The 27,642-nt window shown below is 38.4% G+C and overlaps 1 protein-coding gene across 3 annotated transcripts in view; it reads right to left on the bottom strand.

Annotated features, from left to right (window-relative positions):
- fras1 (Fraser extracellular matrix complex subunit 1) overlaps positions 1–27,642 on the bottom strand; it is a 270,024-nt gene that overhangs the window by 127,725 nt on the left and 114,657 nt on the right. For all 3 annotated transcript variants that reach the window (XM_017306806.2, XM_008417773.3, XM_081610905.1), the window contains 5 exons: positions 26,463–26,609; positions 15,410–15,553; positions 11,744–11,884; positions 10,975–11,115; positions 10,444–10,611 (listed from right to left, as the gene is read on the bottom strand). In XM_017306806.2, coding sequence (XP_017162295.2) covers positions 10,444–10,611; positions 10,975–11,115; positions 11,744–11,884; positions 15,410–15,553; positions 26,463–26,609 — 741 coding nt within the window. The remainder of the gene's footprint in view (positions 1–10,443; positions 10,612–10,974; positions 11,116–11,743; positions 11,885–15,409; positions 15,554–26,462; positions 26,610–27,642) is intronic.

Below are 27,642 nucleotides of genomic sequence, written 5' to 3'. Positions count from 1 at the left end.
TTGCCTTGCAGCAAGAAGGTTCTGGGTTCGATTCCCAGTCTTTCTGGGTGGAGTTTGCATGTTCTCCCTGTGCATGCGTGGGTTTTCTCCGGGTACTCCGGTTTCCTCCCACAGTCCAAAAACATGACTGTCAGGTTAATTGGTCTGTCTAAATTATGGTTGTGTGTCTCTGTGTTGCCCTGCGACAGACTGGCGACCTGTCCAGGGTGACCCCGCCTCTCGCCCAGAACGTTAGCTGAAGATGGGCACCAGCAACCCTCCCGACCCCATTAAGGGACAAGGGTGCAAGAAAATGGATGGATGGATGGGAAATAAAGTATAAGAGGACAAAAAGAAAGAAAATAGACAAAATGTAACAAAAATAAAAATGGAAAAAGGGGAACAAAGAAAAAGACTGAAAAAGAGGGAAGAGCAACAAGAAAAAAAAGGGCAAAAAGAAAAAAGAGTCAGAAGTCAAAGAGTTTTTTATGTTAAAGACAGAAAAATAATTGCAGAAATTCTGTCAGCTTTTTGTCTGAACCTCCAGGTTCACCAGCATTTGTTCTTCCTTTGTCATCCTCAGAGAAACACAACCTCTTCCTGAGCCTGGTCCAGTTTACCTGAGTTCACCTTCCAAACAGAAACATGGAGACAAATTTGCTTTGAAGAAATTTCTAAAAACAGCTGGCAGAGAAGAAAGACACAACTGCTTCAAGGCTGATGGTTTTCTGAAGCAAATTCAAAGCAAGAGGCGTATCCAAGGACGAAACTGCTCCGAGTGCGTCCTTGAAGTTTATTGACCAAAGAAAAGAAAAGAAAGAAAGTGCAGTTAATTAGCGTTGTTAAGATGGAAGGCTGTATAAATATGGGAGGCTTTTATCCACTCATCTTTATGGGTTTATTTTAACTTCTCCATTTTACAGGGTAGGTTTGATTATGCAGCAAACAAGGAAAATAAAAAACAAAAAACTGTCAGTACACTGCAAAAACACAAAATCAAATCAAGTACTTTTGGTAGTTTCTAGTGTAAATATCTCAGCACACTTGAAATAACACAAAACTAACTTATAAGTAACTTTTTCAGTCAGATAAAGGAACTTGTTTTAAGTCAACAATTCTTTAATATTGATGAAAAAGTCCTAGTTCCTTTGGCAGATTATTTCACTCATAATAAAACATTTTCCTATAAACTTTTTCATCAATATTAAAGAATCATTTAATTAAAACAGGCTCCTATCTTGCTGAAAAGTTACTTGTAAGTTGGCTCTGTCTTATCTGAAGTGAACTAACTGGACAGAAATTACTTAGAAAGGTTTTGTGTTTTTATAGTGTACGACTCTTCGGCCCTCGTTATTACCTCTAAAATCTGGAGTAACTTTCGTTCTGGTTCTGCACGGTCGTTTTAGAAATGGCTTAGCGAACAGAACTTTCTTTCTCATCTGTTATTTCATCTGGGTCTAACAGCATCAGTTCGTTTTTAAATAATTTGGCTCCTCCAGTCAGTAGCTGCATTTCCACTTACAAAAACAAAAATAAATCTGCTTAATGGAAACATGTAAATTTTCAATAAAAGTTTTAGAAAATTTGGGACGACGTGTTTTTGTTCCGCATCACACCAGTTTGTGCACTACGACTGTCTTCCCTCAGTTTATCAAAAGTTAAGTTTCTGTCATTTGACAGTTTTATCTTTCATCTCGGATGATGATCGCTAGCGCCACGGATTAATTATTAAGAAGTCTCATGTGTTTACATCTGTCACTGCCATGATTTTTAATCATTTGTCACATGAACAAGATTACTCGCATGTGATTTTAAATGCATTTCATATTTAATTGAAACACCGCTTGTGAGTGATCAGGCCTGAAATGTAACCAATAAACGAGTAAATCACAGTTTATTTATGATTTTAAAATGACAGAGTCTTACTTTGACGGAGAATCACGTTTGTTTTGGTGAGATTTTTAGCCTTAATTAATAAAATAATCATTTTCAAACATATTTTTGAACATTTAAGGGTAACAAAAGAGCAAAACTTTAGCTTTTCACAGCTCTATAAGGGTTTGCAATGCAGACAGTTGAAGATGAGAATATTTATAAACTGCAGCAGTCAGAGCACTGACCTGTAGAAAATAAAATAAAATAAAAAGATTAGATCCCCTCGGCCAGAGATGACCTTCTGCCATCCCTCTGTATCCTGGACGTTCACCTAAAGATAATAGTTACAGCTGCTTAGTCCAAGCTGGGGCTGGTAACCAGAACCTCTGACCAGATATCCGCTATACAGCTTCATTTTGAATAGCTCAATAACACATAAATAGATATTTTTTGCATGATTTTCATGTGAGAAACATAAAATGTTGGAAGCTGTAAGTAAAATTATGTGAGAACAGAATCAGCAAAAAATAAAATAATGATTACCTGTCTTCCTTTTCTGTTTTAGGCCCAATAAAAGTCCAAATATAAATAATTTCAGATTCACTTTGTGTCAAAATAATTTTCATATCGGATGCTTAAGATGAGTTGTTGTTGTAAAAGGAGTCAAAAAATTTTCTGGTGAAACAAATATAAAACATCTCCGTCCTTTATTTGCTTTATGTTGGACTACAGAGTTGCAAATGTAACAATTTCCTCTGTTTATCTCCAACAAGGACATCTCCTGCATCTGAGAACAAAGTTTTTCAGGAAACTTTGTTCAAGTTCACCTGAGCTCTTCTGCACTCCTGCAACAGAATAGACATTCAGGCTGAAGAAGTGCTCTGATTAGGAGCAGAAAACAGTATTTAGCTCCAACAGGGCCGTGAAAACTCAACGTACCGAAGGACAGGATGCTCACTGGAGAAAACAGACGATTTAGAGTAGATATGTTCTTTATAACAACCTTCCAGTTTTACTCTCTATGCCATTCCTGACGTCCTGATGTTTCCCATCCAGGCAGCTTCCTCTGCCTGAGATCCTACTTTTATAAAAATCTACAGATTTATTCTGCTTTTAATCTTAAAAGTTCACTCGATGTTTGTGTTTTTGATTTTTTTTTAAAAAAGGGGAACTACATTTTGGACGTTTTTTTATACTTCCATTTGGGATTTTACTGCTTCTAAAAACAGCCAAAGCGATTACAAAGTTAAAAACACCCAACTGATTTTTGGGGAATAAGTTCATGTTTGTTGTTGTCTAGAAAACGAGTCATTTCAAAAACCTCTGTAATGTAACATCACGAATCAGCAAGCACTGCACGCAACTCAAAACTCTCTGTTATTGTGTTGCTAAATTACAAATGCAAACACAACACAACCTCTTTTTTGATTTCCACGTGTTCGACATCATTGGGAAGCTTGGACTCCATTTTCAGAATCTGTAAAAAAAAAAACCTGAGTCGACATGTTCACGTTTACAAAACAGCACCACCCTTCTCACCAGGAGGATGTGGGTTAAGAAACTAATATTTTCATTTCAGGTTGAATATCTAAAGACGTTGGCTATTTCAAGTTAGGTGGTCCGTTTGTCAAATGGGTTAAGTTTGAGAAACACTGACCTGTTCAACGAAGTTCACAGGTCACCTTCACAACAAAACCAACTGTTTATACTTTAACTTGCGCTTTTAGCTAAATTTACTCCGACATGTGAGCAGCCCTGAATCTGGCTTTTCTTCCTCGCAGCTTTTCATGTCGGCTTTGGCAGCGCGAAGACAAATAGCCGAGCGACGCTATCGGCCCCGGCAGCCGGGCCAAGCCGCAGACCGGCTGCTGCTGCTGGTGGCAGCAGCAGACAAAAGGCCCGTCAACAAGCAGCTGGAAGCCCAGGGTCTGTGTGCACAGCTACGCTTCCTTTATATTTGCCCTGAAGTATTTATGTTTACAATCATGCCTGGGTTCTTTCCCTCCTGTCAGCGAAAGCGCAAACTCGTGTACAAAATGCATGATGGAACCTGGCAGGAGCAGACGGGGAAGCTACCTGAGCCAAACCAACAATTTGAGTGTTTGAGCAAAAATATTTACCCTCTGGGAGACGATCAGCGGCAAAGCAAGGGCTTTATAACACTGAAATGCAACATTGGCGTCCATTTTACTCATCTAACATGTCAGAACAAGCTCCACGCCAGGGGTGTCCAAACTTTTCACCAAGCGCGCCTAAATGGACGTTATTTATAAGCTTGCCATAATAAATTTTGCTAAACTGTCCCAGAGGTTTTTTTTTGTGATAAACGCTATTATTGTTGTTGTAAGATCATTTTAAAATAAAATTATGGTAAAGGCATAATATTAATGCAAGAACACAACCTCAAAGATCATTTAACTTTAATTCCTGATTAATATTAAACACTGGAACTGGAAGACATTTTAAATATCCAAAGGGCAAATAATTTCACTTTTACAACACATTTTTGTCTTGTATAATTGAAATAATCTGCATAACTTTTTCATCAATATTAAGGAATTATTGACTTAAAACCAGCTCCTGTGTCTCACTGAAAAGTTACTTGTAAGTTAGTTTTGTCTTATTTCAAGTGTGTTAAGACATTTGCAACAGAAACTGGACCAAAAATACTTGGCAAGATTTTGCTTTTCTTGTTTGTAGTCGCAGAAATTTAGCATAGATGTTTTTGTGTGTGGGAGGTTTTTTTTATCTTACTGTCTTTTAATAAACATCCAACCAAAGACTGAGTTTGCAAACTAACCTGTGGCTAAAACAACAGTTGCTCTGTTTTTCACATGTAGCACTGTGTGCTGTCTTTGATTAAGTAAATTTGAAGTTTTTGCAGTGTAGTTTACAGCTATCATAACTGAAGTGACTCCCGTTCGTTTCTCTTTGGGTCTTAAAGTTTGGTTGTAAAAAGACAAACTTTACATTATGTGGGTAATAATTTCACCCCGATTAAAATAAAAAGTTTCCATATGTATCAACCTCCTGCGCTGGACGGGGCAAATTTGAAACATTCCTCACCTGAAGTTCAATCAGTCTAGTTTGAGTCCAAGAGTCGCAGTTTGGAAACCAACATGGCTGCAGGTTCATAAACTAATTTGATGCAAAACGTCCAAAGACTCAGAAGGACGTAGAGCTACAGTCAGTTCAGTAGCAACTGGTTAATTACATTTATTTGAGTAACTTTTTAGAAAAAAATTACTTTTACGAGTATTTTTACTAAGCTGCACTTTTTACTTTTACATTAATAATTTTGTTATACAGCATTTATAATCTTACTTGAGTAAAATTTCTGGATTTTCTTCCCACTGAATGGAAAACAAACAAGTCGCAACAACAAAAAAAAATCAGCAGTTTTCAGCAGTTTTTGTTAAAGTTTCATGTTTTTTTATAGAAAAACTGATTTGGATAAAGATTTTTTACCTGATTGTTATTTTTGTAACATATGAATTACTTCAATTTTGGTCCTAAAAAAAACACAAACATTTCCATTTAACTATGTTTTGCTCCATCTGATAATGTAATTTTAAAATATTAAATTATTGATAAATTGATCAGTTACTCAGTACTCGAGCTAACTTTTTACCAAATACTTTTTCACTCTAGAATAATTTCCTGCACGGCTACTTTCTACTTTTACTTGAGTAAACACACGTTGTAGTAGTGCTATTTTTATTTCAGTAAATTTTTTGTCTTCTGCCCGCCTGTCTGCATTTCTACACATTTCATTATTAAACACAGAGAGCTTCTCACTCTTTACTGCAGCTCGGTTACCTAATTTGTTGCACATCGATTCCTGCAGCTCCCAGATTCACAGACCTCCTCATCAACACGTTATGCGCTGCAGCCGCTCCCAGAATCAGATCCATTACTCTGTTTGGAGCTTATCGGGTCATAATTTGAGGTGGGCTCAGTCGATGAGGTTTTGATTTAGTTTGTGCGCGCTCCTTAATGCTCTCCATAAATGATCGTCCCGGTACAGTGCAGGGCTCATCATCATACAAAAGAGATCCGCTAACCGTACGACAGAAGCACAGGCAGACAGCTGGTTTCTATACTCTCAAGCATCATTCACATCGATCCCCCGTGGTAGGGAGCGCAGAAAGACTTTTGGAGGAACAAATACAAGGAAATCAAATCTGGTGAAGGATATAAAAAGGAGAGTTGTTTCCATGGTTTGTTTTAGCCAAAAAATGTTTCAAGCTAAGGCAGAAATCAAGTTCTCTGGGGGTTTTTCCAACACTTAAATCCATAACGAGAACAAAATGTTTAATTCAGAAATACTTTATTTATCTCAAAGGTAAATTAAATGTTTATTTGTTGGGATCTTCTGAGGGAGAAACTTGTCGGTAACAGATTTACTTAAAGGTGTTTTCACACCTCAAGTGTTTGGTTTTAAAATGAACTGTTTTAGTTTTCCCGGTTTGTTTGTGTAGATATGAAAACAGCAGCAGAACCGAGACGGTTTGGAGGAGCCGGTCAATTCAGAAATACTTTATTTATCCCAACAGGAAGCTAAATGTCAGCTGGTTCTTTGTTCTGTTAGTTTGTTCTTAGTTGGTTTTCAGTTGTTTCTTGGTTGATTAGCTAGTTGGTTATCAGTTGACGTTTGGTTGTTTGTAGTTTGTTTTTAGTGTGTTAATTGTTGTTAGGTAGTTTTTTATTGTTGGTAGTTAGTTGGTTTTCAGTTGTTTGGCTGTTTTAATGTTTTTAAATATGGTCATAATAACAAATGTATGGAATAGTATTTTCACAAAAGAATGGCATAAAAAATGTTTTTAAATCTAGTTTTTTTGTCATTATGTTGAAAGTTTGTGCATTTTTTATTAAATTTTCCACAAATATAAACCCTCAGAAGAAAATGTATCCATCCTCTTTAGCCAAAGTTGTTATATTTTTATTTATTTTGAATCCCAAAGAAATAGAAATAGAAAACAACCAGTTTTCTATTGTAGGCACTTAAAAATATTCATGCACAAGTTGTCTTTTCTCCCTCATTTCTGCAACATGGGTCATTGAGTATCTCATGCTGGGAGAACAAAACATCCCTACAAACTAAAACTATGACCTCAGATAACAAAAAATAAATGTTTTGTGTGGAAGAAATGATGAATTTAAGGAGGAGGAAACTTCCTGCACTCCACTCCTGCTCTGATCGTCTGCAGTCGATAGCTGGACGCCCATGTTAAGGTCAGGAATCCACTCAGTCATCCGAGTGCTCACCGGCTCCGGCTGCTGTGTGTGTGTGTGTGTGTGTGTGTGTGTGTGTGTGTGTGTGTGTGTGTGTGTGTGTGAGGGGGGGGGGGGGGGGATGTGTGTCTGATGCAGGCTAACACATCCTGCTCTGCTTCAGGACAGGCCCGGTTATCTAACAGAGCAACACGGAGTCAGACAAAAGGCCGCATTGTTCCCCGGCGAACACCTGAACCCGCCGACGGGAAGCTTTTGTTGCTGAAACGAGTCGAAGACTGGAACAACTTGTACATGTTACCACGAATAGAGCCGTACCGATGTTTCATTTATCAAATTCGCCGACTGTAGTAACTCTGGCAGCTTCGACAAAGAAAAACTTGATGGTCTTCAGACTGAGATATTAGTGGAGTGCAGCTCCCTGCTGAACAACTAAATGTATTTTCAAATAGCAAAGACAAAACAACAAAACTCTCTACATTGGGGTAAAAAAGAAAAATCCCAGTGGACATAAATATATCCTGAGATTTGATAGAAATGTCTCTTGCATGATATTCCCAGTGTCGTATGTTGGATGTTAGCAACTTTCACGCAGGGAAAAAAGTAAGATAATGCAGGAAGGGAAGCAAGAACGGAGGTTTGATCTTTATTTTATTTATTTGTTAGAGATGCAAAACATGCAGATGAAGAAAATTAAATATAAGATTTGTGTAAATAAATGCAAAAAAATTGTTGGTGTTTGGAAATGAAATTGGTTTCTATTGTCTCTTGGTGTCTTATTCTCCTTTATATTTCTTTTTTCTTTTTATGGTATATTGGCTTAACTGTTTGGTCATTTGTTTCTGACCTAAATCCTTATAAATATGTTACCCATACAAACTTGGACTGTATTGTGTCTCTGTCTCTTTAAGAAGCTCCTGCTCTTTCTGAAACTCCGCCTTCAGGAAGTCATCACGTCATGGCTCCTCCATTAACCCTTTAACAACATTTATAAAAGCGTTTCACCGACAGGTAGCTCCTGTGACGACATGTAGCTCCTGTGATGACAGGTAGCTCCTGTGATGACAGGTAGCTCCTGTGACGACAGGTAGCTCCTGTAACGACAGGTAGCTCCTGTAACGACATGTAGCTCCTGTGATGACATGTAGCTCCTATGACGACATGTAGCTCCTATGACGACATGTAGCTCATATGACGACATGTAGCTCCTATGACGACATGTAGCTCCTATGACGACATGTAGCTCCTATGACGACATGTAGCTCCTATGACGACATGTAGCTCCTGTGACGACATGTAGCTCCTGTGACGACATGTAGCTCCTATGACGACATGTAGCTCCTGTAACGACAGGTAGCTCCTATGACGACAGGTAGCTCTTGTAACGACAGGTAGCTCTTGTAACGACAGGTAGCTCCTGTGACGACATGTAGCTCCTATGACGACAGGTAGCTCCTATGACAACAGGTAGCTCCTATGACGAGAGGTAGCTCCTATGACGACAGGTAGCTCCTATAACGACAGGTAGCTCCTATGACGACAGGTAGCTCCTATGACGACAGGTAGCTCTTGTAACGACAGGTAGCTCTTGTAACGACAGGTAGCTCCTGTGACGACAGGTAGCTCCTATGACGACAGGTAGCTCCTATGACGACAGGTAGCTCCTATGACGACAGGTAGCTCTTGTAACTACAGGTAGCTCTTGTAACGACAGGTAGCTCCTGTGACGACAGGTAGCTCCTATGATGACAGGTAGCTCCTATGACGACAGGTAGCTCCTATGACGACAGGTAGCTCATATGACGACAGGTAGCTCCTATGACGACAGGTAGCTCCTATGACGACAGGTAGCTCCTATAACGAGCTCAGCAGATGTGCAGTTCTACCAGGTGTTTGCTAATTGCTGCTGGCTAGTCTGAAGGAGCTGAGTGGGGAAAGCTCAGAAGCTTGGAAACTGCAGCTCATAGGAGGAGCTGAGTGGGGGAAGCTCAGAAGCTTGGAAACTGCAGCTCATAGGAGGAGCTTCGTTTTGTAGGCAGCTGCTGATTGGTTGCCATGGAAATTAATGATTTCTCAAACATGCATAAAAGAGTAAAATTAACACTCCAGGTTTGTTTTTGATGAAGTAAAGCTAAAAAAACAGATTTTACATCATACTGCCCATTAGTAGAGCTATAAAAAGCTGGAGAGATTAATTTTGAAGCTCACAAATATATCCAGATAAAATATTAAGAAAAATATTTTAATTTTAATTTGTTCCATCAAGGTTAAGAGAAAAAAAGCCAGTATTAAGTGTGTTTTTCTGATTGGTAGATACAGCCAAAGCTGGTTTTGCAGACACAGTGGCATCAGAAAGGACAGAAAAGCTCAGGGAAACATTCACGCACTGGAATTACTTCGCAGCTTGAAAGAAGAACAATCCGTCTGCAGAACGATTAGATCCTCGAAGAAAACAAAAAACGCATGAAGTCTCAAAGCAGATGTTCAAACGTACAAATGAAGTGAATAAAACTGATTCCGATCTCGTTGTCCCTCCTGGAATCAGAATCGTTTTGCTGCAGAAACATGACGGTTGGTTCAGTGTAGCGTGTTTTTGCTGCTAACCCAGCAACCCTTAGAATGATGTCTAAAATCTGCCAGGTATACACACAATTTCACAGTCGCAAATGTCCCAGCGAGTGGCCTATTCAAAGGAGCTTCTTTTCCTTAACGGCTTCACACAGCCACAAAGTCTTTACATAAACGATTTCCCACATTTTGTAATTGCAACATCAGAAGCAAAACGGCTTCAGCACGTTTAAAGATCGAACCAAGTTAACGACACAGAGAGGAAGGAAGGAAGGAAGGAAGGAAGGAAGGAAGGAAGGAAGGAAGGAAGGAAGGAAGGAAGGAAGGAAGGAAGGAAGGAAGGAAGGAAGGAAGGAAGGAAGGAAGGAAGGAAGGAAGGAAGGAAGGAAGGAAGGAAGGAACGAAGGAAGGAACGAAGGAAGGAACGAAGGAAGGAACGAAGGAAGGACAGATATAAAGAAGGAAGGAAACAAAAAAGGAAAGAAGGATGTGTGGAAGTAAGGAAATAAGGAAATAAGAAAGGAAGGAAGGAAGGACACAGGAAGGAATTTGAGGACAGAAGGGAAATAAGGACAAGAGAGAAGAAGGAATGAAAAGAGAAGAAATCAAACCAGGAGGTATGAAGGGATCAAATTAATGAAAAAACAGAAAGTGAGACAGTTTTTCATTCATCTCCCCACAGCAGTCAGACATTTTGTTTCTGGTTTCTGAGTCAAAGATCTGAAGAAACATCTTTATAATCTATAAAACTTTAAAAAAGCAACAGCAGCAAACTTTTTTCCTCACCTCTGCACGTCTGCAGGCCGTCCAGAAAGCTGTGAGCAGGACATGCGGCTGTGCAGACGCCACGCTGGAGGAGAAAATCCTGCGGCAGGAAAACCTCCTCTGGCTTCAGGCAGCGGCGGCAGTCTGAGGCGAGCGGCCCGACACAGGACCGGCAGGACGGATGGCAGTCTGAGAACAGAACCTTCTCATTATATCTTAATAAAACTTGTTTTGTTTCAGTTTTTTAACTTTGTGCACATTACATCAGCAAAGATTTAATGATATGTCTGTCAGGGCCGGCCCAAGGCATGTGCGAGTAAAGTGGCTGCTAACTGCTAATACCTTTTTACCAAATTCTTTCTTACTGAGTAATTTCTCTTTTTAACATTTTACTTTAACTTGAGTATAATTTCTGGGTACTCTACCCACCTCTATTCATATGTCTGCTTGGCTGTAAGTTAAAAGTAATAAAATTACTTTCTTTGCGGCTGTAAGCCGCTGCTTGAAAACAGTAATCAGATTACTGGGCGTTTGAGCCCCACTGATGCTCACTGTGGCAGCTGCTGTCCTGAGGGTACAGGCCGTCGCCGCAGTCCTCCACACACTGGCCCTGGTGGAGCAGAAGACCCGCTGGACAGGAAGTGCACTGGGCCACCGACGGGCCCCAGCAGGAAGCGCAGGACATGTGGCAGGCTGGCAGAGGACAGCGAGGACAAAGACGGAGAAATCACAGGACAAAATGTTTGGTTTTTAAAGATTAAAGTGAGGAAAATGATTTAATATCAGTTTTATAGATAAAGAAACACTTAACCTTATAACATACGAGCATCAAAATATTGTCGATTTATAAAGCACTTTAAAACATATAACTGCAGCAAAGTTCTGTACAGTATTCATAAAAGCACAGATAAAAACTTAAAAATGAAGCCACAAAGTAAAACAGATAGGATAATTATTATCAGAACCAGGACAAATTTATTTAAAAATAACCTCAAGTCAGATTTATCAAAGCTTTTCTCTCATTAAAACAACTTTTTCTTGTAATGTTAAGGCTTTCTTCCAGTAATGACTTCATTATTTTAATTAAACAAAAACATTGTAGCCTGGCCGCAATACTCACAGAAAAGATGATTTTAAATAAATGCCACGTTTCAAAAATGTTTTCTATTGTTTATGTCGTCCATTTTCAGAAAAGAAAGCAATGATTGAATTTGTAAATTACACCTGGTAGGACAAAATAAGACATTTGTTGTCCAGATCTCCTACCTTTTTTTTTTTTTAGTGCAGTTTTTGTACAAGTGTCAACAGATGCGTCACCCACCTCTGCATCTGCTGCGGCTGTCCATGTAATGCTGCGCCGGACACTGAGTAACACACTTCCCATGATGCAAAGCAGTCCCGGCGGGGCAGCTCATACATTTGGGGTTGTCAGGGAAACAGGAGGCGCAGGACGAACCGCAAGCTGCGAACCAAAGCAAGCAAATGTTAATGCCTTCATGTTGGAATAACAAAAAAAAGAGAAAGGCTTGTAGTCCATTAAAATTAATACGGTTTCTCAAGGAGAAAGACCCGATTAAATACAGCAGTCAGAATCTGACATGCACTGAATTTCAAAAGCAGAGCTACAAAAACGTTCTGAATAAGACATTAGTCAGAAGATAATGCATTTGTTATTGATGGAAAAACAAGTTCAGCAACCGGAAGGAAGGGACTTATTTAAACATAAAAGAGCTTCTCAGTATATCAGAAAATCACAAAGTTAATTTGTTTCAGCAATTTAATGAAAACCTCATGAGAAATTAATTAAAGAGCCACTGATCCACTTTAGAGGAGGGCAACCAAAAATGTACTCAAGTAAGAGTAGCACCAATTCAAACTATGTTTACCTGAGTATTTGGTAGAAGGTCTCCTCGAGTAACTGATCAAAATATAATTCACGCCTGAATAAAACACCAAAGTCTCCTCCTAATGGAAATGCTTCAGTTGTGACGTTGTATTTTTCAACATTTTTGTGTACATTTGTAATGGAAACCCAGTTAATGACTGTTAAAACGTCACTTCCTCTCCTCTCTTCCTCCACATTCTGGGACTTTTATCTCCAAATTAAATCCAAACTTTACTTTAATATGAAAAGATGAGCAATGGTGTCATGATATGTGATGCATAATTGAAGGTTTAATAGAAAAAAAAACACTCATGAAGACTCAGGAGCGGGAAAGAAACAAGAGATGAAAACAAAAAATCCAGAAGGAAAAGAGAGAGCCAGAGCGGCAGGAGGAGCAGGTGAGCAAACAGGTGGGTTCAATGGGCTTCATTACCGAGCCAGGGCGGTAAAGTGACACGAGCAGATTAATCAGATTAAATATGAAACAGCTGTGGGAAGGAGAAAAGCATCGCAGCTGAGGGAGGACACTAATTAACATGGAAGGCTGAGACTAAGGATGCGTTCGCACAGCAGGCGACCCAAACGCGCCTTTTCTGACCCATACGACTATTTTTAAAGCGTCTTCGGTCAAACGGTCATTTTATAAATGTATATGACTTTATGCTTTAATGTCAACGATCTGAGGCGTGTCTTAATTCTAGGGGAACCAGATGCGGTGAATCAGGACGTGAACAATGGCTGCTGAAAATGAACCTGTAATCACATCACAGTCCCACCACTCTTGGCTCCAACCACATCCAAATAGAAATTTGTAACACAATATGTATTGTGATGGGTTCAGTAACAATATGATCATTTATTATGCAATTAATTGATTTATTGATTATTGTGACAGCACTTGTACAAATGCATAAAACCTTTTCACACAAACCTTTTTTCACATCTTCGTTTCAGGATTGAAATCAAGAAGGTAAATAAATCCCCTTCAGAAACTTAACATTTCCAACCAGATTTCAGAGCAGGAACTGGTTCAAATGGGTTTGACCTTTTCCCCCGGATTCTGACGTTTTCTGAAAGCAGAAACTTCATCAAGTTGAAGCCTTTTCTACGAGCAGCAGGAAAAGAAGAGCTCCTTCCACGTCCTCTGGGTGGTTTCCATTAGAAAAAGAGCTCAACAATGAGCTGCCAGCTTCTCAGTCACCCTCAGGGAAGACTATTCCTGCACCTATATTATCATCTCGCCCATTAAAAATAGAAGTTATCCATATTCATACAGCATCTCTTTATTCTGCATCCTCATTAGAGCACAAAGGACCTGGTAATTATTGTTTTTTTTCTACTTTGTTTGCCAACTTTGGCTGACTAATCCTTTAAGCTCCACAGAGATGCTAACAAAACAAACCCAAACAAACCATCAACCAAAGTTTAATACCAATAAAGCTTTTACTACCTCAAATGATGTTCTCATTTGATTTTATTTGACACAGGCACATTGTTTGACATCTAATTTGCCTAATAAAATATCCACTTTCACTCGCCAGAGGAAACATGAAACAAACCGTACATAACAAACTGCTTGTTTAATCTTTGTGAAACTCTTAAGTGATGACATCCTAAAAAATATTTATTCTGCAGTGAAAGTTTACCTTTAAAAGTAGGTTGGCAGTAATGTGAGCAATTTTAATCAGGGTTCAAACTGCTGCACTGAGGAAAACAGAACTAAAGCAGAAGACTTTGTGTGCGGCTCATGTTCACTGGAAAACAGTTTATCTGCTTATAAATACGAGTAGATAAACGGCATTAGCAGTCAAAAAGGATTCTCAGGAAATTGGCTGTGAATGATTATAAATCACCAGATGAAACCTCAAAAACACAAAACTTATAAAACATTCATTAACAGTGGACTGAGCTTTGACAAATGCAAATATAGAGATACTTTTTAAAGCAAGTTTAAATCATAATGTTTATAAGTTTACAACTTTGTAATAAACTTTTTATAATTTTTTTTTTAGTACTAATGGACTTTATTCATCAGTAAGTCAACAGGAAGAAGGTTTGTGAATGGAACGGTAATTTTTACCAGCTTTTTTCTGAATTTGTTAGACTGAAAAATCTTAGTTCCTATAAGAAAAAACATTTCTTGTTGTTACAGAATAATTCAGTAAAATATATATAATATACAGTTTTCATAAAAACTGGTAGAATAATGTTAATTCCAATGAGCGTTTGGATATGGAGGTCACGGAAAGTACAGATGCTAGCAAGCTTCCGTACAAGCTCTTTGTACGGAAGCCCAGAAGGATCAATAAAATGTAAAAGTGACAAATGAGTGACAAAAAGGCACGACGGAAGTCATGCTAAAAGAAATTATGCTAGCAAGTTCATCATAAATTTTGTTTTAGCAAAATTATGCTGTGACTTTTTGTTTTCGTGTTGTGGATTTTTATTGTGTAGTAGACTATTCTGTCTTGTGGCTCTTTGTTCTGTTGTGGTTTTTGTATTTTGTTGACCCTTCTGGGCCACCATATTTTTGAGTCATTCAAATACTTTTGTTTTTTTATGGCAGCGAGAAACGTTTTTTCAGGTTTTTAATGTAGTCAGTGTTAAAAAAAGGCTAGAACTAGTTTTTAAGCCAGAGCACCAACCCAGTAGTTTTGTGAAAATTATTGAAAAGTTGTAGCATAAATGAGTTGGCAGAAATTTAATTACAAATACTGCATCATAATTCTTTCTTGCAAACTAAGAAATGAGGTCTGCCAAAGAAAAAACTAAATATGGGCACAAGTTTGCCTCAGAAAGTGAACTTTTTTGGTTTTTATCTATAGGAGCCACGTTTTAAAGTGAGAAAAGTAAAGTACATCTTATTGAGCTCGGGAAATGGAGGCAGGCGTGAAAACAAGTCCCAAAAATGAGAAAACCCCAATCAAATTTGTATTTCAGCTTCTCTTATTTCCATTTGGGATGTCCTAACAACTCATATAAATGTTCCTCTTTATCCAAACTGGCTTGAGGACCAGAGAGACTGAATTACAAAGCGGAGAACTTTTCCTGACGACATTTTGTACATTTAAATAATGTAACGTAAGGATATGTTATTTTTACCGTAACAGATTCCTTCCTGGTTGTAGTATCCTGCACCGCATTCTGAGACACAAACTCCGTCTTTGAGCAAAGCGGCCGGATCGGAACATGACAAGCAGTCCTGCTGCGTCGGTCCGCGGCATTCAGAACACGACGCGTGGCAACCTGCATGACGGAGAGAGGACAGAAACGTCTTAACGCGATGGAAAGCCAGAGCAGAATATACACAAAAACAAAAAACACAAAGTCTGGAGTCCATGTTTTTACACAACACAGGAGGAAATCAAACCATCAGATACACTTAATTTAGGTAAATGAACATTACAAAAGAATATACACAAATTTATGCTCAAATGTGCCTTTATACATGCGTACAGATCCTGGCATTGGTACCACAAAACATATATACATCTACATAACAGTATATGCTTTTATTAGTCTACATTTTGAGGTTCTTTCAAAGCTCACTAAAAAAAGCATAATTTGAAATCATCCTTAAATTCATTACATAGTTTCACAATTTTTGTTCAGTGCTTTCTACATCATTATTTCCACTACTTTTTATATAAACAAAGTCTTTAAAATATTAAAGTATTGTTTCTTGGAGATGATTATAATTTATATCTAAGCTGGGATAAAAAACATCTGTGTAGTATTCCAGTAACGTAACTTTAATACTACACGAGACAGATCACTGGCTGGGTGGAGCAACTATATAATTTTGATCATGACAGGGAGTTATTGTTTTTTTTCTATTTCTATTTTAACAATATTATAGATGTCGAGATTTATTTATTCTTCAGATATATTTGATTTAGTCCATAAGTTGTTTCTCCAGACATTTATTGGTGTATTGAATTCTCTTGCGCTGCTCTTGACAGTTGGTGGTTACCGTAGCAACCAGTAACTGACAGCTCCTCCCCATTTTTTCCGTTGCCGTCGGTAACTGTGTCATGTTTTGGGATCAGCTTTGTGTTTTCTTTGCAATTGTTATATTTTAACATATTTAAGACAAACTTAATGATATACAGTGTTTCATGAGTAATTTGTATATGTTTTGAATTTTTAATAGTGTTGTGCATTTTAGCTGTGTTTAATTTTACAACTGCTAACTGACGCTAACAGATGTTAGCTGCTGCTAACTGTTGTTACATAGTAATAACAAAAAATAAGTACAACTATTTTTTTCTCATTTGCTAACCAGATTTCTGTATTCGTCTCAATTTCAGATTAATCAGAACCACAACCATCCAAATGTTTACTATTAACATGTAATAATAAACTTTGACTTTAACAAACAAAAGCTTTTCTTATTGCTGACATTTTTCTCAAAGTCAGAGTCAAAAAGTCAAAGTCTCAAAACCTTAGATTTCAGGAAAACTATTGAAATCGGAAGTGAAGAAAAGGCTCTGCAGTCACACTGGTGTATTTTCTATGTTTCAGTGCTTCTTATATATAATAATCTCTTATTTGAAGTCATAATGGCTGCCAGCACCGGTTGCCAAGGTGACATACTCGGTCCCCTTTGTTATACTAAAAACCTCAGAGCCGAACCTTATTTAACATTTATCCACTGACACAGTTGTCAGATATTTAAATTATCCATTAAGCTTGAATCTCGAGGAATAGCTGTTGATTTTCTTTAATCACAAACATTCAAGCTAATAAGCACAGAAAGCATCACATTTTCAAAGACCAGCGCTGTTTGGGACATGGAGAAGGAAAACTTCAACGTGGCTTTTCTAAAGTATTTCTGGGATGAACAGATGTATATTTTACCTGCTGTGTGCATGTGATATAGCTGCCAATCTAATCTTTTTCTAGCAGCTCAGAAATCAGGGAAAATGTGACAAAAAACTCAAAAAAGACACTTTAAACTTTAATTTGATCAACCTTTAAGCTGCATGTCTTAATCTGATGCTGTACTGCAGAGAATAATGAATCAAAATAAGACAAGTTTCCTTTCTTGGGTAAAAAAGGTGGCTAAATCCAATTAATAGATCTCCAGGTTACATAAAAGCTTTTATAAAATTTAGATTTTGGCTGATTTTGTCCTCCCCCCCCCCCCCCCCCCCCACCGCCCCCCACCCCCCCTTTCGCTTACTGACAATAGTCAGAGATTTAGTTTAAATCTCTTCAGAAAAATTGGTGAACAGAAACTCTAAGGAAATGAGGAATAAAATGATGACACTAAAATATAGGTTAAAATATTTAAAAAAAGGAATGACTGGAGCAAAGGGGGAAACTGAGGAGCAGTAGTAAGTGAAGCAAACTCAAAGAGACGCGGGGAAATTCACCCGAGGAGGGTATAATTAATTAAATCAGTGTCATAAGAACGGCTGATAGAGATCTTAATTAATCTGAGATTCCAGAACGGAGGCCAATATGTATCTGAGAAATTATTAGACAGGAGTGAAAAATAAATCATCCGATCCCTGCTGCTCTGCGCCAACTGTCCTCAGGAAACAAAACTCATTTTCTTCTTCGTTGCGATTTTGGAAATAAAGTGCGACAGTGACTTTCACTGTTTGGTGGAAACCTCAGCTGCATCCCAAAAAAGGAGGAGGAAAGGAGTCGGTATATAATATGGATGAAAATGCAAGGTCATGGAAACTCCAGGTAAAGGCAAGCAGATCTGTGCACACATCGTCCTTGCTGCAGACAATATTTAATAATTGATGACACTTGGATCCAAGCCGGATCGTCTTTAGGTCAAAAGTTTAAAGAATATAGAGCGTGTCTGAGCATATCGCTTCCATCGGGAGGCCTGATCTGAAAAAGATCAAAGTTTAACAAAGATCTTGTCAATAATTAAGAAATATAAGCAGCAGGGCATCATGAGACCGGAGTAAGAACCATCCTCTCCATTTTCATTAGCCTTTACAAAGTCATCCTGACAGGCTGCATTGCGTCTCGATGTGGAAATGCAGCACAATAAGCTTTGAAGGAGACTGAGGGCTTTGGAGTGCAGGGGGCACTCCAAAGCTGTGCCACTGTGCAGCCCTCTCCTTAAAAATTCTGCTCTAATGTACAAAAAGACAGCGACATGTGCTGGGATGATTTAAAAACAAGCAAACTAAAAATAAAAACACTTAACCTCAGAAAAATAATGTGTGCAATGCCAGCGTGTTGACTGTGGTGTTTCCAGTTTCATCTTTTCACTTGCTGCTTTCACATTCAATAGTCCTGTAGACTCGGTTTAATTCAGGGGAAAAATTGCGACATTTGTTACATTTTCAGCTGTACACACTACACTGTATCAAACTGTTGATTCACAGTTCACAGTAGGATTTTCAACTTTCTTTGGTGCACATTTCTTTTGGAGATTGACATGAAATCTTTAATTTCTAAGAAGTGATTTTATCTGAAACAAGCAAAGGTTACAATGCAGTCCATCGCTAGAGAGCAGGAGACAATCGATGTAGAAGAGAAGGAACAGCCCTCTAAGTCAGAGGAACAGACGAGATGCAACAAAAAGAAAAAGATGACAATTCAAATCTGGTTGGAGAAACATGCCGCCGCTGATCTAAGGATTTCAGCTGAAAGTACTGGAACGAAGACTTTCCACCAGTTACCGAAAAAGCATCGATCTCCGGACTGCAGGAGACACCAGAGAAGGAACAGTCCTCTAAGTCCAGCGTTGAGAATGTTAAGAAGCAGGAAACTTTTCTGCTTGAAGAAGGTTCTCTGGAAGATTCCTTAAAAAATCCATCCATCCATTTTCTTACACCCTTGTCCCTTAGTGGGGTCGGGAGGTGCTAGTGCCTATCTCCAGCTAACATTCCGGGTGAGAGGCGGGGTCACCCTGGACAGGTCGCCAGTCTGTCGCAGGGCAACACAGAGACACACAGGACAAACAACCATGCAAACACACACTCACACCTAGGGGCAATTTAGAGAGTCATGTTTTTGGACTGTGGGAGGAAACCGGAGTACCCAGAGAAAACCCACGCATGCACAGGGAGAACATGCAAACTCCATGCAGAAAGACCCAGGTTGGGAATCGAACCCAGAACCTTCTTGCTGCAAGGCAACAGCTCTACCAACTGCTCCACTGTGCAGCCCTCTCCTTAAAAAATGAGATTTGCAAAGAGGAACCTGTGATTTCTACAACAGAGCCGGTCACCGAAAAGAAATCCATCACAGAAACGCAGAAGAAAGTTGATCAAAAAAGGGGAGACGCGTCCATCTCTGGGTAAACCCTACATCCAAACAGAGAATTTAAAGGAGGTTCCTGTTAATCAAACACCAGAAAATGTTCAAGGAAAGTGTTTAACTGAAATTCATAATTTACCCCACTCTTCTGAAAAGACAACAAGTCAAGCAAAATGTACGTGTGAAGCCAAATTTAAGGAGTCTGAACTTGAATATATCAAAGTACAGAAATACTTAATGAAGCAGCTTGATGAGATGTTTGATATAAATAATAAACTAAATGCTAAGCTTAGACAGCAAAACGATCTGACAAAGAAAATACTCTCAGAGAGAAGACAAAGCAAGAATTCAATGGTTTCTGTTGGAATTCAGACGGATTCACAAGGCAGCTCACAGCAGAAAGCAGTGCATTACCAATCTGCTTCAGTACAAACGGAGATGGATGTACAGGAAACCAGCTATCACTTAAAACCAGTTCGTCAAACGATTTCGACCAAACTGAGATGGATGTGCTGGAAAACAGATGTCACTAGAAATCGTCGAACAATTTCAACCCAAACCAAGACGGAAACCCTCAATAATGAAAACGTTTCTGGAGCAAACAGTGAACAAGACATTTTAGTACCAGAAACAGTTGGGGATCAGACTGCCTCCATCAAAACTGATGATCTCTGGCCTGCAGAAAATCTCTGAACGTAATGATATACAGAGTTTCATGGGTGTTTTCGATGTTTTGTATGTTTTTAACCGTTATTCGTGTCGTGCATGTCTAATTTTATGACTGCTAACTGCAGCTAACTGTTAGCTCTTAGCTGTTGCTAGCTGGTTTGATGCTAACTACTGTTAGCTGCTAACGGTTAACTGTTGCCAGCCGCTGCCAATTTCTAATTGGTAGGTATTTCTCTGCAGTTTGTTTAGAGTTATTTATTTTATTAAATGTATGGAGGCAGAAGTTGCTGGACTGTTAATCACCAACTTGATTTCATCTTTTGTTAGAATAAATGCAGTGAACCTGAATGTGTCTGTCTTGAAGTCAACCTGCTGGACCGGAGACAAACACAGAAGAGTAACATTTATACTTGAATCTTATTACTTCGCTTGTAGGAAAAAAATCATCTCGTATCAGTTTTTTTATATATTTCTTTTTATTTTGTCTATTATTTATTTTGTCTATTAATGTGCAAAACATTAACGTACGTAAATATTAATAAAAAAAATAATTTTAACTGAAAGTTGAGAAAAATGTATGCTCGACAGTTAAAATAATGACTGGAAATGGATGATTAAAGACGGGGAAACTTTTCTTTGTGAAGGAGTTGCAGGAAAAAGAAGCAAACCTTTGCAGTGACCTATAGATTAACAGGTGAAATGGACTCAGCTCCTGTGTTTTCCCCATTATCTCAGGACATCTCTCTGTTTTTGAACTTCTGCACCTCTTTAACTTCCTCCTCCCATGATGATCTCTATCTTGGGCTTTTCTTTCTGCCTCCTTGTTCCTGAAACTCCTCAAACGTTTTTCTCTTCTTTTTTTTCTCATGTTTAATATTAATGAAACCATGAGACGTGCATGAGATAAAGAGTAGGTTTCACGATTCACTCTCCAGTTGTTTTAAATACCATAAAAATCCTTTTAATGTCCCACTCACCCCCAGATATTATGGAAACTATTCCTCCAAAAACGGTTACAGCCAACAAGAGGATTACACGTCCTTTACCTTGCTCCTCTCAGGAAAGCAATTTATTTTTCCGGGCAGCCTGAAGCGCAAAGTTATCAGCAAATGTAATCCTGGAAGTGCCAGTTGCCAAAAAAATAAATAAAAAAAATAAAACACTCCCCACCCCCTCGTCTGCATGAACAGGGCCAGGTTGGGATGGATGCGCGGTCACACGGTGCAGTGGATAATCTGTGCTCTGCGTCCCCGCGGAGCTGAATCGGGACACAATTACCACGCTGCAGAAGCGGTTCACATCTCCCAAACCTCCAGTGAGAAAGCCAGATGAGATGAGATATTCAGCAATTAAACCAAGTGTGGAGATAAAAACCCTCTGAAATTAAAAAAAACAAAACAAAAAAAAAAACCGCAGAACTGCATCTGAAAATCTGATGTTTGATGGATCTCAGGAGTGAAATTACTTTTGCAGTTGTTTTTTTCTGTAATTCATTCAACTTAAATTAGATTCATCTATAAGGCAAAACAACAAAAAGCTCCCATAACACATATTCTTGTATTACTTGATGACAATGGAACTAATTTCAACTTAGTCAAGACTGTTAAGAATGAAGAAAAGTAGATAAAACTGTCTTTTTATTTATGCAAGAAAATAAGAATATGATGAAAGATTTTAAAAGTTTTTAGACTTTAAGCTGAAGCGTGCCATAGTTAAGCATTACCTGTCATCAAAACAAGTAAAATACAAACAATTGTAAGAGAAAATCTATTTATCCACTTAGCTATTTTATAGATAAAACATTTTTATGCTCAAAATTTATTAATTTATTGTTCGATGGTGAGGTGAGCCAGTTTAAACCAGATTAAAAGGGAGTTTTTTTATGGCTTTGCTAACTGAAGAGCTGACGGGTCAGTCGGTCCTGAGCATCGCCCTGCAAGTTAAACAGCTTAATCTAGTCAAAAATCAAGCAAACATTGTTGCTTCACTTACCCTTGTTTCTAGTGCAAATATCTTATCACACTTCAAATAAGTCAAAACTAACTTACAAGTATTTTTTTGCCAAGATACAGGAGCTTGTTTTAAGCAAATAATTCCTTAATATTCGCTATAAAGTGCCTGTTACAATGGAAGACAGTTTACTTATAACAAGATTATCAACCAACTTTAAGGGATTATTCACTTAAAACAAGCTCCTGTATCTTACTGATAAGTTAGTTTTAAATTGGTTTCGTCTCAAGTCAAGTTTACTAAGAAATTTGCACTAGAAACAAGACTAAAAATACTTGGTAAGATCATGAGTTTTTGCAGTGTGTCTGTATTATTTAGTATCATTTGTAAAGAAAAGAAAGTGGATTAGACCCACTGTTTTTGTGTGTCATGTAGTACACACACAGGTCAGGTGCAGTGATAGTTTTGTGCATATCCTCCGATAACATCCTGCAGGCGCCCCTGACAGCAGCTGTAAACAGCAGCGGAGAAGATTCAACACAAAACCTCCACCATTTTCCGCTGACCTCATGCAGATGAACTGAAGCTCTGGTAAACTCGCTGTGTTTAAAAAGCAAAGTTTTGCAGCAGCACCCTGCTTTTCCGGGTGGTCCGGGTCTGCTGCCAGGAAAAGTTACCATCTGGCGAAACACCTCAGGAGCTCATTACCACCGTCAGCTCCCATCCCCTTTACCTCCATCCTCAATCCCTCCTCCCATTTTCTCCAGCAAGAAATCCGCTCAGGCAGAATTGGGCCTGATGCTTTTCACCGCTGCATCTGCTGATTTGCAGTCGCTGTGATTGTTAGTCCCTCTTCTTTTTTGTGTTTGTTTCATCCTCTGGAGAAATTTGTAGGAGAGGGAAAAAAACAAGGGATTTCTGTTCCTATTAAAGCCTGTTGGAGATTAAAAGGAATTGGATGGCTGGCTGGCAGGATGAATCCCACAAAGGGTTTGAATTACAAAAACCGGCTCGGCTGTGCAAATTGTTTTTTTTTTTTTACAGTATCAAACCTGGATGAATGCAGAGCGGGTACCAGAACTGGGAGCAAGTCAGTGTTTTGCAAGTTTCAAGTCTTTATCCTCAAATCATGAGTCAAGTCTCAAGTAGAGACAGGCAAAAGTCGAGTCAAGTCCCAGCTGTAGGCCTGTCATGATAACTAATATTGCTGGACGATAAATTGTACCAGAAGTTATTGCGATAAACGATAACATTGTTGTTTTCAGACAATTTTCAAATATGGCATAATATTTAAAGAACATGTTCTCAAATATCAATAAACTTTACATTTGAATGAGAATTTAACACTGGAACTGGAAGGCATTTTAAATAACATTAAAAAAAAAACAACAGAAGTAATACATAAAATGAATTATAAAGTCTCTGTAAGCAAAATTGTCCCCCAAAAGAAGAGCTAGTTGAGACCAAAACTCCAGACTGAAGACTTTTATCATCCAGTTTTTGGTAGAAAGAGAGAAAAGAGAAAAACAATAAATCATGCAAGTGGAAATTATCGAATTTGTTTTAATTTATCGTGCCATCAGTCATGCCATCATTTATTGCAGCAGGCATAGGTAGATGAGTGGACATCTTGCCACAACAACCAGCTGATTTTCCCGTGCTGCGTTCAACACATCGGCTGTTATTGTGGGGAAGACATGATTAATGCTCTATATGTGCATCCTACAATGGATCGCACAAAAAGCAGGACGGAGGTCACCCGGCGTGTCCACCGAGAGTTTGCACAATGCGGAGAATTATCCTGAGTTCCTGCATTAGCTGCTGCAGTCTAGCCAATGTAAGGCTGCTTATTGAGCGGGAGCACAGGGAGGTCTGCAGTTATTAAGGAGAGAAACGGAGCTGCAAAACCGTTCAATGCACCATGTGGTTATTCTCTGCTCACACACCCACCCTGGGTCATTTTATCTCTACATATCATCTGCAGGGACGCCACTAATCCGCTTGCAGTACTTCAACACGCAAACAGTGTTGTTGTTACTGGTGTGTAAACAACAATTAGCTTGATTGTCTCAACTCTCAAGCCGCATAAAAAGGCGTATCTGAAATTGAAACTGCCGGAAATGCTGGATGAAACATTTATCTGATGGCTCATTCAGCATCTGAATTCCAGTAACAAACACATCAGTGTTTTTCTCACATCAGATGTCGACAGAAATCAAAACAAATTGAGTCACAATTAAAGCTATGAGGGGGAAAAAACTGGAGTGATAATTGGCATAAATTAAGAAAAGTTTTGCAAAAATAGATAGAAAGCCAAGAAACCAACTGAAATCTGTCAGTATTTAGAAAGTGGTTCTGCTGGAATGTCTAAATAACATCAGCTGGTTTAAAGGTGACCCTTTTTATTTCCCTTAAGGAGGTAAAGATCAGTCTATAGAAAACATGTTCAGTACATTTTTTGCACAAAAACATTCTTGGATAATGAGATTTTAATTTACTCAGTTCTGAATACTTTGAGCTGTTTTAGGGCCTCTCGTCACTTTAAATTCAAATAAGCTGCACCTGGCCACGCCCCCCAACTCCACGTTTACACACACATGAAAATGGCTGCTAACAAATGCTTAATTATACAGCTACACCGATTTGAAAAGCAGAAGTGGAGCCTCCTGCACAACCACCAAGTATGCATCAAGTGGCTTTTGAATTGTAAGTCAGCAACAAAACATTTGTCTTTTCCAGCAGCCATTGTACGGCTCATACAGTGATAAAACCAACTGACTAAACGTGCTGTAGCTTAGCTTGGGTTGCTAGGTAACGGGCTAGGGTTGCTAGGTAATGGCGCAGTGTGGCTCAACAATCAGGAGGTTTTTGCTTTACACAAAACAAAACAAAGATCTTGTTACTGACCTGTAAAGAAGGTGGCATCTTTAATATGTTGTTTTGGTCAGTTTTATGTCCGTTTGAGGTTTTTCTAACTAGAAATGACATTTAAGTCTTTATACTCAGCCTCATTAAAAATAAAAGGTCTTTTGACAAAAATCTGACCTTAAGTCACCAAAATAAATGTTGGTAAAGAGAATGAAAAACAAAGAAACCAAAATACAAAAACAAACAAATACTTTCACCAAACTGTGAGCAGTTTCCTCTTTTCTTCCAGCAGAAATGAAACCTTGCGTAACTTTCTGAAGGGCCAAAAGTGCAGCAACAACCCAGCAGGCCCAGGCTGAAAAAGTACAACTTCTTAAATCTGCACAATACTAAAGCAATAATACTCGGTCCCCACAGGGAGCTTTGCCTTCCAATCGCTCCCTGAAAAATTCAGAGCTATTTTAATACCCCATTCACTGCAAAGAAAGTCTTACAAAGTTCATTTAAGGAAACAAAAATGCAAAAAAACAGACACAACCGCCCCCAAACGTGTTGCTTAGAAACCAACAATTTGAGCTGAAAGGAAATTAATATTTGCATGAAATGTCAGAAGGAGAGAATAATACTTAAGCCTCTGACTGAAACACAGTGTTTACGACTCTGCTTATCAGGACTCAGGCCACTAGAGGACAGGATGTTAGTGAAAAGTTAATGTGTGTCTTATTAGGGAGGTCTGCAAAGATAAAGCCAAGAAACGACACTCTGTGGTGTTGATCTCATTTAGAGGAACAGAACTGAAAAAATACTGAAGTTTACTGTGTAGTCAGAGAGGAGAATCTTTCAGTGCGTATCGATTCGATTCAGAAAATATTTTTCTAATCAAACGGTTTAGAGATTGTGTCTAAATTATGTGACTGACAAGAGGAAAAGACTGTAAACAAAACATGCATCAAATTCCATCAGTTTATATTTAAGCAAAAATAGGTTTGCACTGCAAAAACACAACATTTTACCAAATATTTTTGGTTTAGTTTCTGGTGCAAATTTTTTAGTACACTTGAAATGAGAGGAAACTGATTTACAAGTAACTTTTCAGCAAGACAGCTTGTTTTAAGTCAATAATTCCATAATATAAATAAAAACGTTCTTATTTCGTTGGCAGATTATTTCACTTACAACAAAACATTTTCCTGTAATGAATTCAGGAATCTGCCAGTGGAATTAGTACAAATATTAAAGAATTATTTACTAAAAATAAGCTCCTATATGTTGCTGAAAAGTTAGTTTTGTCTTATTTATAAGATATTTGCATTAGAAACTACAACAATAATACTCAGCAGGATTTTTTCTGCAGTGTAGTTATGTAAATTTAACCTAAACTTTGCTTTTTCTTGCATTGTGTAGGATCAGCATCAGATGTTGTGGTACTTACGGCGACAGTGCGCGTCGTCGTGCTGGTAGGAACCAGCAGGACAGGAATCCAAGCACTGGTCTCTGTCTGGGCCCAGTAAGGGCAACTGGGAGCCACAGGACTGGCAATCCCACCGACTGGAACAGGTGGCACAGGACTGTGGGCAGGCTGAAGGGAACAAGGAGGGACGTGATCAAAAAGTTGCTTTAGAAGTAAATTTTCTGAGCAAAGCTGAGCTCTGGAAATGGATGCAGGACTGAAACAGGAAGCAGGTTGTGAATTTCACACGCAGAAATCCCGAGGGAGACTTTAAATCCAGAGTTTGCTGGAGGGTTGTCGCATTGTTAAAGGGAACATGGAAGAAAAAACTGGAGACCTCAGCACAAATCCAAGTGAACACAGTTTCCCCCCCCAACATCCAGAGAAAGGAAGCAAACTGAAATGTGACTTTAGTGTTTGCTGTGAGAGAATGAAACAAGAGCAGATTTCTCTTCTCTGCTGGGGGACTCCAGTTTTGTGTAACTTTAATGAAGCTCTGCAGGTCATGGCTTCAAAGGAAATTAACTCTAAAGGTGAACAATCTGCTTAATCCAACAAAACTGTGAACTCGACTTGACAAGAAAAAGAAAGAAAGTTAGGAACCAGAGGGAAAAGTTCAGATTCAGATATAATTTGGATCAGGGGAGGCAACTGACTCCAAGTGCTTTGAGGTTTTTAGCATTTATTTGTTGTTTATTGACTTAAATCATGGACTTCTTTCCATGGGTCAAACTCAAGGCCAGGGGGCCAAATCTGGTCCAACGGAGCTTTTTATGTTGCCCTTTAGACTCCAAATTACATCAATTAGTCCCTCCAGTTTTTCACAAATCTGCTAAATCCACATAAAGTCAACACATTATTTTCTTATTTTTGCTGCAAATGTTTCTTAAAACTGGCCAGAAATCTTGAATGTGAGTGACTGCTGCCTCCGCCTTCCTGGATGTTCGTGACCGATATGGTAATAAGAAGTCACATTTAACATAAACATAATAAAAATTCCCTACAAATATTTCTAAACTAGCACCACAAAATCTGTGATTTTGATTTAAAATAAATAATAATAATAATAATAATAATAATAATAATAATAATAATAATAATAAAATCCTGGATTTTATTATTATTATTAATAATAAAATTATTAATAATTTTATTATTAATA

Source organism: Poecilia reticulata, chromosome 9 (genome assembly GCF_904066995.2).
Source record: "Poecilia reticulata chromosome 9, P_reticulata-male-v2, whole genome shotgun sequence".
NCBI classification, from domain to species: Eukaryota; Metazoa; Chordata; class Actinopteri; order Cyprinodontiformes; family Poeciliidae; genus Poecilia; species Poecilia reticulata.
The sequence above is the reverse complement of the archived record's forward strand: the minus strand, read 5'-3'. Positions and strand labels throughout refer to the sequence as shown.